The sequence below is a fragment of the Syngnathus scovelli genome, chromosome 12 (genome assembly GCF_024217435.2).
Source record: "Syngnathus scovelli strain Florida chromosome 12, RoL_Ssco_1.2, whole genome shotgun sequence".
Taxonomy (NCBI): Eukaryota; Metazoa; Chordata; class Actinopteri; order Syngnathiformes; family Syngnathidae; genus Syngnathus; species Syngnathus scovelli.
Genome location: NC_090858.1, coordinates 1,536,672 through 1,548,688, shown reverse-complemented (window position 1 = coordinate 1,548,688; position 12,017 = coordinate 1,536,672). Strand labels below are relative to the sequence as shown.

The 12,017-nt window shown below is 47.7% G+C and overlaps 1 protein-coding gene across 2 annotated transcripts in view; it reads left to right on the top strand.

Annotated features, from left to right (window-relative positions):
- dlg5a (discs, large homolog 5a (Drosophila)) overlaps positions 1–12,017 on the top strand; it is a 29,607-nt gene that overhangs the window by 3,820 nt on the left and 13,770 nt on the right. For both annotated transcript variants that reach the window (XM_068652665.1, XM_049736959.2), the window contains exons 2-10: positions 7,171–7,239; positions 8,238–8,412; positions 8,613–8,756; positions 8,937–9,120; positions 9,964–10,223; positions 10,530–10,842; positions 11,172–11,402; positions 11,555–11,739; positions 11,822–11,947. In XM_068652665.1, the coding sequence (XP_068508766.1) occupies positions 7,171–7,239; positions 8,238–8,412; positions 8,613–8,756; positions 8,937–9,120; positions 9,964–10,223; positions 10,530–10,842; positions 11,172–11,402; positions 11,555–11,739; positions 11,822–11,947 (1,687 nt within the window). The remainder of the gene's footprint in view (positions 1–7,170; positions 7,240–8,237; positions 8,413–8,612; positions 8,757–8,936; positions 9,121–9,963; positions 10,224–10,529; positions 10,843–11,171; positions 11,403–11,554; positions 11,740–11,821; positions 11,948–12,017) is intronic.

Here is a 12,017-nt window from a genome sequence, read left to right as displayed (position 1 = left end):
CCTTGTTGATTTACAGAATTCATATTATACGGGGTGCGACCTTGACTTGGAACTGTAATGCTTTCTGTGACCACACGTTTGACTCAAATTACTTTGGTTCGGTTTTCTGTTTGCGTGTGTTGCTGGACCGTTTGTGGTCAAACATCCTTTGCCAATATTATTCCACACAGTATTAAGATTCCATTTGATCAGTATTGTAAATTATAAACAGCCTTAGGTCTAGTAATACACAAAGGGTGATTAAAAGTAATTGCTAGCCCGGCATCATGTGACACCACGTGTTACGTCGGAGGTTGAGGAATGAGGCATTTATTTGAGGTGAAGCGTTTATTGTTCCAAGTAGGCAGTGATGAATCGAGGCTCCACCGCAATGCAGATTTCAATTTGAGAAAATACGGCGGTGTTATTTGTGCGGCCTTGATGGAGGATGTGTGGCTCTTTCAATGATGTTTGGAGCACGCCAGTGAGACAGAAGAAGAGCATGGTGATACAAAGAGGAAGGGGAGACAACAGGCCTTTTGTTGGAAAGACCCAAAGTGCCTGTTCAGCACTTTGTTGTGTACAGCAGCCCGGACAGCACATCGACACTCTGCGCATGTGCATGCGTGTGTGTGTCGTCTTTCCCGGTTTCTGTCCCACTCCATAAAGCAGTGACAACGACGGAATGAATTGTGACCTTAACGCCGCTGTCATGACTGCTGACTTTGAATATCTCCCGTGGGCTGAACCTGGCCTCGCTTCTCCACCCCCCAGTCAGTGTTTGTGCATCTGCGTGTGCGTTTCTACATGCGAGCTGTCGTGCCATGACGCACCCAGTCCGCAACACTCTCATCCTCGGCCACCGCCACGGGGTTCATCCGCAGTCGATTGTCGTCGCAGCGTTTCTTTGATTGATGGCGTCACGTTTTGGACGAGGCACTCGCTGCGCCTTTTATCACACCACCAGATCGCCGCTCAACCTGCAGCACAGGTTGCCATCTTAGATCGGATATCCGCTGCGGCTCCAAGTACAGGAATGCCGAGATGGATTGTTTTTTTACTGGTTATTTCCGTGTAGATTCAAATCCAATTGTGCCAAGAGTAAAAAAACAAAATAGAATTGTGTCACTTGAACCGTGTGTGAAAGAAGCCTTGGAGTCATTAGCAAGTCATGATTTCCAAAGCCGAATTGTTGGCCTTTTATGAATAAATAAATACTCTATTTATCTTAAGAACAAGGTTAAAGATTGAACGCACACTCAAAATAATTGGACGCTGCAGCCTTACACGACTTGTAATTAGCTTCTCGGCTAGCATGGCTGTCCTTGTCAGAGATGCTGCTCAATAAATCCATCAAGGCCTATAAACAAGCTAATAAGAGGTTGACCTTATTGTGTCCACTGGGTCTCAGTGTTACTCTCCCAATTTAATCCTGCGGTTTTATGAAGCATGTCTCTTGTGTATTTTTTTGCTTTGAAAACGCACAAATTTATCTACAGCACAGCTGGCCTCAATTAGCGTTTTTCGAGTAGTGACTGGAGCGGAAATGCCGTTTTGAAAATATTTGCTAGCCTTGTGATGTCATGGAAATAAACCGCTTTTTGACCTTGCGTTACCTTACCTCCCATCCTGTCTATTCTTCCATCCCGTCCATCCTTTGCAGCTTCCTCCGGCGCTCTTGGCACGTGTCGCCGGCTCTCCATCTGTTTAATCCGCAACTCCTTCATTTGTACAGCCGACACCTGCACCCATTTGTCCACCCGGGTCACGTGAGGCTCTGGCTTGAGTGTTGTGATGGCTAGCAAATGAGTTGACAGTACCCTTATTTTTCTGGCCAAGGCATGATTTTGCAAGATGGGAGGCCAGATTGCAAAATCCTCCCAACCCTCGTGCTTGATCTGACAAATAAAGTTAGTTTTGTTGTTCTAGTTTGCAGCTAGTTGGTGTTTGTCCACCGAAAACAAAAAGACATCACAACATGAGTTCAGATTGTTCAAAATGACAACAGGTTTGATACAAATGTCAGTTAGACTTTAACTCATTCCCAGTTGATATTGATCTTTGACGTCTACAGCTGTCAATGGCAGTGAATGAGTTCAGGGGAGGTTCCATTTGATTAATATCCAACAATAGTATCTTTAGTCTGACGAATTCTTCTCGGCATATTTTTCTACCTCCTCAGACGGGTGACCTCTACAAAGGTCCAACGAATTATCTCTGCACACTGTGTAAAGTCGATCTAAATCAACACACCGGCCCTTGTTCTACAGATGAAAGGAATGTCGGAAAGATGGTCCAAAATTCCATTTGTGTGTTGCTTCCACTCAGGCAGGCTTCTCCCCGGCAGCTCCCATTTGGCGGACATTTTGAAGACATTTTTCATCCTTTGCTACTCGCGGCTCTTGGCACAGGCAAGATGTTCGGGACAAAAGTGATGTCTCCTCTTACGTTGAACGAGAGGTTATTTTGTAGCGTGGAGACCCATAAAGACCGGCTGATAATAAAGCAGACCCGATTGCACTCTTGGGGGGTATATTTCAACATTACGCCGGTTCAGTAGTTCCGACAGCTTTTCTCGGCCGAAGACCTTGCTTTGTCTTCGTGACTGTTAGGTTCTATTTGCGGAAGATAATTTTTATCTTGTGCGTCAAAGAGCAAACAGCGTGACAAACCTCACAGTGAAAGAGGTGGGTGGGTTTTGACCAGGGGCCCCGAAGAACACGGAGCCGTGAGTCAGGCACTGTGCGTGCCGCCGAGTAATCCCGGCTCATGGAGTCATCCCGTTTGGACATCTTTTATGTTTATGCTGAGCATAGTGGACTCCTGAAATCAGACGGTCGCCCCTTTTTGCATCAGCAGTGAAGCTACGCTGGCTCGCTGCCCAGAATGTTGGCCCAGCAGAAGTAAGGCCCATTTCACGTCTTATTGAGAGCAGAGGGAGGGAGTCGGATCGAGCCATTAAACTTGTATTTGCGCACTTTAGCGGATAGAACATGGAAAGCAAACATGTTTCGGAGAAGTCAAACAGCATTTTAGGTGTTACTTAAGAGTCGAAAAGCTCACAACAGGAAGAAAAAACTAAATACTGTGGGTCAAGTCAGGACTGGGACAAATACGAGGGGGATTCTTTCTTTCCGGTCCGAGTTCCGATTGTCAGACGTCTCTCAAAATGAGTTTGAAGTCGACCTAAGACTTTTAAATTCGATTCGCAAACGCTAAAATGCGATATCACAACAACAAAGTTCAATGTCGTACAAGTCTAAGATCAGCTCATGTCAAATTCAGCAAGAGACACTCCAGCGTGTTATTCAAAGACTAAGTGCAGGATTTATAATGCAAAAGGCGAGAATCATGTTCAATTCCGGGAACTAAATTATTTGTTTCGGGGAAAAATCTGTCAAATCATCCCTCCGTTTAACTTTTCCCTCCCCAAAGTCTTGTTCCCCATAAAACTGGCGTTTATGAGACACATGGTGGAAACTCCTTTTTGGACTTTTCCCCTCAGTCACAGACACTCAACCGTACTCAAACACCTTCTACCATTTTGTTTTGAGTCACACTGGTGACATTTAAATGGGCCATCTTGTTAAGCCTATTGCCTTCAAGCTCTTGGGAAACAAGTTCACACAACACTGATGAAGTGCATCACCGACGGGTAAATCTTTCGGGTGGGGGGGGGGGGGTTTCACAGTTTTTAATCCGGTGTCTCTGGTGACATTCCCACGCTGGCTCACTGCTGGCCGTGTCGTTTAAATCACCCGGCAGTGATCGGTATGACCATTGAAATGCGTTCTACTGGTACCGCTCTTTGTGTCTTTGTGTGGGAACTGCAATACCGGCGCCGCCATTGACTTGCCACATTGTTTCAAAGAAGAGTTGAAAATATTTTACACAAAGAGATCTTCCCATCCCGCTGATAATGATTGAAGCATGTCCCCCCTCCCCCATCTCACCCAATCAATTAAGTCGAATGGCCATTCCTGATTGGGGTGCTCTGTATTGATAGCTGAGGTTGAAGAGGAATGAATCACCAGCTCAGTCCAATAGCTCGCATGCTCCATAAACTGCACCGGAGCCAGGATTTAGAGGTCGGGGATGTAAATGTGCTTTCTCGTCTTTGTCGTCACACACCATCCCGCCGTCTCACTTAAGCATAACATAAAACAAGTGAGTCATGCCCGGCCATGTTTTTTTTTTTTTCTCTGATATTATCGCACGCTTCTCCAGTTTAAAGGCGTGTAAAAGGAAGCACAGATACTTTTGGTTTGTGTGTTTTGGGTTTTTGTTTTTTTAGACGGAGAAGAAGCTGTTTTTTTTTGGTTGTTTCTTGACCGCGTGACCCTGCGTTGTTGGTGTAGTTAAAGTACAAGTACAAAGCGTATCGGCACGGAGGTTTCACGCATCGGCCGCTTCCCATCAAGATTCTTCTCAGAGCGTTTTGTGTGTCAGTTGGCAGCCGTGCTGATTTTCTGGAATCGTTTAATAATTCAGTTTCAGTCGAAGCCAGACTTTGCGTCTTTGTTTGATAAGGCCCGCCAAGCCTCTCTCTCTCTCTCTCTCGCTCTCTCTCGCTCTCTCTCGCTCTCTCTCCCTCTCTCTCCCTCTCTCTCGCTCTCTCTCCTCGCACTCCATTTCAGCCCTGTTCGCCTCTGCCTCTCCTCATCCGGCCTCACCATGGCAACACGTGTCACCTCGCCTTATGTGGTCGAACACCTAATCTATTCATCTGAAGAGAGCGAGCGAGCGAGCGTCGGCCGCCGAGCACATCGCTTGATCGGGAGAGAAGGCGGCGAAGCGAGTAGGGGTAGCGAGACCCCCGAAGGTAGAGGCGAGGCCTCTCCTGACCTATTTAGATCATAGCAACAGGCCAGCGCTAACGCTGCCTCGGGTCTTCCGAGGCTTCATTTATCACCTCCTGTGTCTCCTCCTCATCATCACCATCAACATCTAATAGTCACTAATGGAATCTGTCAAAATCAGAATTCCATTTTTTGTTCTTTTTATTGCATTTTTGACATTGAATCTTTATTGACACGGACGGGCATTACAAATGATCACTCGCATTTTACGCCGATGGCGTTAATTAGTATCTGTGATGAAACGGGCTTCGGACAGCAGCTAGCGCCGCTAACCCGCGGACCTCCAGAAAGATGCCTTATATATGACATTGGAGCTAATTGCTTGTAAGCTCGCAATTCTCATCCAAACATTTTGTCCGTGTGGCTAAATCCTGAGGATTGGGCCAGTAATCCTCCCGTTTGTGGGAGTGTTATGCCAGATATTGGAAGCGCAGACGGGCGTCATCATTTATTGATCTCTGAATCGGAATTGGCGGCCGCCTCATCATTTATTCAGGCAACTAAAGTCAAAGTGAGTCGCAATGAAGACGTGAAGTCACTTCACAACCAAATATGGGTCGCATTGTTGAGTCATTTGCTGAGTAACTTCTGTCATAGGGATTACCGACTATTTTAATTCATCTGAGTGCCTTTCAAACAAAAAGCAATGTTTCCCGCTTTTCCCCTGTCAGCCTCCGGCGAGGTTGCTTCGGATTTAAAAAAAAAAAAAAGAAGGGACTTAGCCTGCAGAGGAGTTTTGCTAAAGACTCGCCGTGGCTTATGTCTGTTTAGCGCGAGACTCGCTCAGGCAGATAGCGGGTTCAAGAAGTCAGCTCTCGCAACCATGCAAATGAGTTCAGAGGGTTTATTTTTGTGGCGATGTAATAATGCACAGCCTGGAATCTGCTTCATACGCTGGGAGGAAATCAAAGCGCTCGACAGCAAATGTGTTAAGCGGCGAGGATCACCAGAACAGATTAAAAGGTATTTTCTTCCCACCCATCTGACTTGGGTATCCTCCCTTTTTTCTCTCAAACAACCTTTATCTCTTTTTGTGTGGCGCAACTATCGTCCTTTCACCCACTCGCCTCTCCTCCAAGCCGTCTCCCGGTGTGCCCCCTTGCCATCCCCCCCCCCGGCCTCTCTGTCTACGGGGTCTAAGATGGAGTGGCTCGGTCTCGCTCTCGCTCACACTTAATTAGGCTTGGCCTTGTCACACATGGAAGGACTGGAGCCAGAGCGTGGCTCAAACCCAGTGGGAAGGCAAAGATGGAGATGGAGATAGGGAACAGTTGGCATGGGTTTGTTGCCTGCTGCTTACAAAAGCAGCCATCTCTTAAACCCGCTTCACGGGAACTTGTGTGACTCAGTAAATATAGCTCACACGCACACATAGCGTGCTTTTTTTTTTCCCCCCCGAACTTAAAATCCTGCCTTTTTATTGATGTTCGTGCCGTTTGAATTAGAGTCTGAAAAAGATTTTCAGCGCCACTGACCGTTTATTGTCGAGGCCCATTTAGAGGAGGCTGGCACGCACCAGCAGATCTGTTTTCCTTTTGTGATTTACTGGCACTTTCTTCTTACGAGCTTTGATGGATGCACGAGGGTTTTGTTCGCCGGAGAGAGGAGGGGCGTTAGGTTCTCACTGCAGGAGGAAACGCAGCACTTTTTAATTGAGTGTTAAAAAAAAATGAACATGTTCTTTTTTTAGAGCAGAGACAAACACTAGTAGCTGGGTAAATAAATGAAGTCGGTGTGTCGTGATCATTTTGTGCATAGTCCAGTGATGCTAAAACTGATGTTCAGCGGATCCTAAAGTCAGATGACAATGTAGGCAAAAAAGCATTTCTGCATCAAGCTCCATTTTTGGACTGTTTAAAAAAAAACAAAAAAAAAAACGCTCATGTTGCTGGAAGGTTGCAGTTGCCCTTTAGAGCAGACGCTCTGCAGTGTAACAAACAACCGCACATCCTCTCCGTGCAAAAATATGGCCGCATCTTAACGGCACGTTGCGATGAAGAATTATCCTTCCCTCTCTCCATGTTGCGTGCTCCACGTGGATGCTCACGCTCGTGACGAAAAAAGACAAAATACCCATTTGAGCTGTGACATTGTGCGGCAGAAACATACAGCGGCTATACTACATCAAAGGCAGGCAGAGTGCAAAGACAGTTGAAAGATGACGCCGTTTCATGTGGAGGCTGCCGAGGAAGAACGTTGACGTGGGTTTCACCCCCAACCTAAGCTTTCCACTGATTGCGTCGTGCACCTGCGGCGGCAATATGGCCCAAAGCGGGCCTAAGAGGAAGCTAGTCAATTTGACGGATGTCGGCATTGTGCTTTGTGTTGCCAGGTTCGACGTACAGCGTCCTCTCCACCATGCCGTCCGACTCGGAGAGCAGCAGCTCCCTCAGCAGCGTCGGTACGTAATGGGCTCGGTCCTTGTGGGACTCAAGCGAGCATGTGATAGACACAGACCGACCCAATTTTAAAACAGCTTAATGAATCTTTTAATAAAACATGATAATATCAATATTTGATTACATCCCTGAGCTTCGGCATTTTGGCAATTGTGCTTAAATGAGCCCGTCATGATTTATGGGATGTAGAAGGAAATTGGAGACGAGAGCCCCCGCCTTCCTTCATTTTTTTTTTGTCTTGAACTACATTGGGGCGCCGAAAAGCTATGTCCTTCCCCCTTTCTTTAAGAGATCAGCGGCGTGCTTGTTTTCCTGCTTTTGACGAAGGTCCAAATGACTCAGCTGCGTTACATAAACCTCCAGAAGGGCCAAAATGTTGAGTCAAAGATGAACATAATCCTCAAATTTCCTGCCCCAAGTCTGTGTGCCATGGATGTGTTTCTTTGTATAGCGCCGACCGCTTAGTGACACATTTGCTTGTTTCTTTGGCAGAGAATCCAAAGTGTGTTGTAAGCCTTTAGAGTAAGTCGAGTCGAACCAAAGGAATGCTCTGTGAAACCACACCAAAAACACACACTCACCAAATGGCGATGTAGCTTCACTTTTAACATTCCCCCGTCACTGATTACACATTTCGTAATTACAAGATACATCTGGCGGGATATACAGCACATCAGAACTCAACCACAGAAACCCTAGAGGATTATGTTAGAATCACAAGCCCTTGTTCAAGTTGCAAATCAACTCACGGTAAAATTCGTTCGTTCCACTTAGCCTCTGCAGTGGTGAAATTGAACGGTTAGCTCTTTTCAAAACCACATGCGCTCGGATATAGATAAGTACGTGCTTCCTGACATGATTGACGATACTAGCCAGCACCAGGCACTGTGAAGATGGAAAAAAAAAAAATCACAATTGCTGGTAAACATGTTTGTATTTGAAGTGTATGTTCCCATTAATGAGGTTTGTCCTGTGTCCGACCACGACATGGCTGTCACAGGGTCGCCCGTTAACGGCGAGGCGTCCTCCCCGCCCCCTGCCATCAATGACAACCGGCCGCCCGCCGACCACCTGGACACCGTCCTGTTCCAGCTCCGCCAGGTGACCAGGGAGCGGGACGAACTCCGCAAGCGTCTGGCCCTGGCGTCGCCTGGCACCACATTCGATGACTGCAGGTAGAAAGCCGACCCCCTCCCAAGCCTCCTTTTCCAAGGCCAACTATGCACATCATCGAAATATTTCTTATCAGTACCGCGGTTCCCACCTATGAGAAGAATCTCAACCCTTTCTGTACTGTCCTTGCGCCCAGGTCGGGTTATGTCTCCGCTATTCTCCCTGTTGACTCCTTTTTTTTTTGTGGCGTCTCTCTTTTAAGGCCAAATTCCAAAGCCAGCCATGACTATGAGCGCTTAAAAAGCCAGTGCATGAGAGCCATGGCAGATCTGCAGTCTCTCCAGAACCAGCACACCAAAACACTGAAGCGCTGCGAGGAGGCTGTCAAAGAGGCTGACTTCTACCAGTGAGTAGACCAGATGCCTAAATGTATGATCTAGAAGTGTGTGTGTGTGTTTTGTCTTTTTGGGTTGCATTGACCAAAAAGGGTTATGTTTAGGGGCCATAAATCAAATCACGTAGCCTTTTATTTACCTTTGGCATGTCACTTCATGCCCGCTTTTTTGGCTGCTCGCTTTTCATCCAGCATGCTGCACAGCCGCGTCCTGGGCGAACAGACGCAGCTCAAGGAGGAGATGGAGACGCTGCGGCGGGACAACGCTCAGCTGGTCCGAGAGCACAATCACCTCAAGCAGAGTTGCGAGGAGCTCCAGCGGCTCCACGGTCAAGACCAGAAGGAGTTGTCCGACCTCCGACTGCAGCAGCAGCAGGTATGCTCACAAAAAAAATTACACGTGAGAGATATTATTAAAATATCCTTTAACATTTTTGTTAACGTCTTCACTGCCAGCCCAGATAAAATGGATATTTGACGTCTATAGCCATCAATGGCAGTGAATGAGTTCAAACATTGCCCAGTGACAATTGAATGGATAGCAAGTGATTGCCCAGGTCTTTCTTTGATTCTAGTGTGTATTGAATAAGTGACTTTTGCTGCACTCTGGTCAACAAAGGGTGCTCTGACCCATATAGGACTCCTCTGCAGTGTACCTATGGGGATAGCACAGTATTTAAGTGCACATCGTAAGCCAAGCTGAAGGGGAAATGTACACACAGAGCATTTCTACAAAAGGGAAAATACTAGGGCTTTGGCTTAGCCAAGGGACACACGGCCCCAAAGCATCTTGCTACAAGATGAGGATATACGCTGCGTAGACAAGGTCAACACAGCCCCCCCGACCATTGGCGCTCCCGCACGAATTTAGCAGGCCTTTTCAGAAAGATCACTATAATGAGATATTCACTCCAATGAGTAATGCACGTTCAAGGACACACGCTACTGTTGATATTGCGAGCCCTTTGATTTGACTTGTTCGCTGCTCCACTCATGTGCACTGGCACGTCTAAATAATGTATAGTGCTCCTCTTCAACCTACACATGGTCAGCGTGAATGTTGTGATTTATGTGGCTGTGAAAGGATAGAGCAATGCTTGCTCTTTACTGCCACCTGCTGCCAATTCAAAACACAACACCCAGGTTGAATGCAAATACATTGAGATCAGTTTGAAAGAAACTGGCTCCAATGAATCCAAATGTTTGTCGTACATGGCAGGTCATGCGAGAAAAGGGCTCCTCGGAGGTGCTGAACAAACTGTACGACACTGCCATGGACAAGCTGGAGGGCGTGAAGAAGGACTACGACGCCCTCAGCAAGCGCTACGGCGAGAAGGTGGCCACGCACAACACGGACCTGAGCCGCCTGGAGCAGGCCGAGGAGGAGACACGACGGCTGCAGAAGCAGATGGACGCGCTGCTCATACAGAGGGACTCGGCAATGCACTACCAGCAGCAGTACTCCACCTCCATGAGGAGGTGAAAGCGAGACCTGTGTCCATTATATGCGTGAAACACCCGAGCCCTTATGTTCACGGTCTATTTCAAACAAGCTCTTCATCTCAAAGCAGCATCTGATTTGCCAACTGTTGGGCTTTTTGAGAGGGAAGCCTGCCAAGGGCAAGCATGTCAGTACTTTGTGATGATTCCTGTTAGTACAAGCTAATCCAGTCATTGTTGCTTGTCCTTGGAAAATACAAGACATAATTCCACAGGATTGAAGCATAAAGATATTTTGCTCACCATCATCTTACAATCTGCACGTCTACAATGTCATCCCACCAGGTTCGATTCCGTGCAGCAGGAGCTGAATAAGTCGTCCGCTCAAAACAAGGAGCTCCAGCGCGAGATGGAGCGCTTGCAGTCGGAGGTGACGCGCTACAAGAACCTACAGCTCAAATCGGCCAAGGACTGCGACAAGTACAAGGAGGAGCGCGACTCGGTGTTCAACGAATACCGCCTGATCATGAGCGAGCGCGACCAGGTCATCAAGGAGCTGGACAAGCTGCAGACGGAGCTGGAGGCGGCCGAGGCCCGACTGAAAAACACCTCGTCGGAAAGGGTGGTGGCCAGCGAGGAGTTGGAAGCGCTCAGACAGGTACGCTATGCAGCTGGACGTGTGTATTTGAAGCAGCTGGGATGTTGCCTGCACATATTAGCCATAGTGGAAAAGTACCTTTTTAGTTTCCGCCTGAAGCACGCATCAGTGAGTTTCTTACAGGAAGATGATGAAACATTAACTTACCATGTGCTGGAATAAATATAGTTTCACCTTTCGTCCTCTTTGAAGAATGTTTCTGAATGTGTTTCTGAATGTGCTGGACGGACGCCCGCCCGCCCGCCCGCCAGGGAGATTCATCGGCTCGGTCCGCTGATGACTCTTGAGTTTAAACGCTTGACTTTTTTCCCCTCATTTTCCCATTGCAGGAATTAAACTCGTCGCTGGTGGACCGCGACAGGGCCATCTGCGAGAGGAACGAGCTGCTGGAGAAGTACTGCCACGAGGTGAAGGACAAAGCCGAGACCCAGAAAGAGCTGAGCCAGGCCTGCAAGGACATCGAGATGGTCCGAGAGGAGCGAGACGTAGCACGCAAAGAGAGGACCGAGGCCATCATTCAAAGGGATCAGCTCCTTCGGGAGTACTATCAAGCCCGGCAGGTGAGCCGGCCCGCAATAGAATCGTACGATAGAGCCTCAACAGGACCTCATTGAATTGCAATATATCTCATCAGCAATTCTTATTTATCTGAAATCTAACAAGTCAAGGTCGAATATGACATATGGCCAACTAATGAAATGCACTCGTGCAGAAACAAGACTCTGCCACACTCGACATGGAGCGTGCCAACAAGGAGATTGAGATGCTGAGGAAACAGTACGAGGCCATGTCCCAGGAGCTGAAGGAGGCCTCACAGGAGACCGAGGTGGCCAAGTGTCGACGGGACTGGGCTTTCCAAGAGCGGGATAAAATTGTGGCGGAGAGGGAGAGCATCAGGTGTGGCCGCTGTGACTTGGCCGGTTCTTATGAAAGCTTACTAGATTTCACAAGGTCACCCTTCTCCGCATCCGCTCCACAGGACGCTGTGTGACAACCTGCGCCGGGAACGAGATCGGGCGGTCAGCGATCTGGCCGACGCGCTGCGGAATCTGGACGACATGAGGAAGCAGAAGAACGATGCGTTGCGAGAGCTCAAAGAAATGAAGTTAGTCGTTTTGTTCTGGTCATCGCTTATCGTGTATAAATGTCGGAAAGACTAATGAACTCAAGAACCT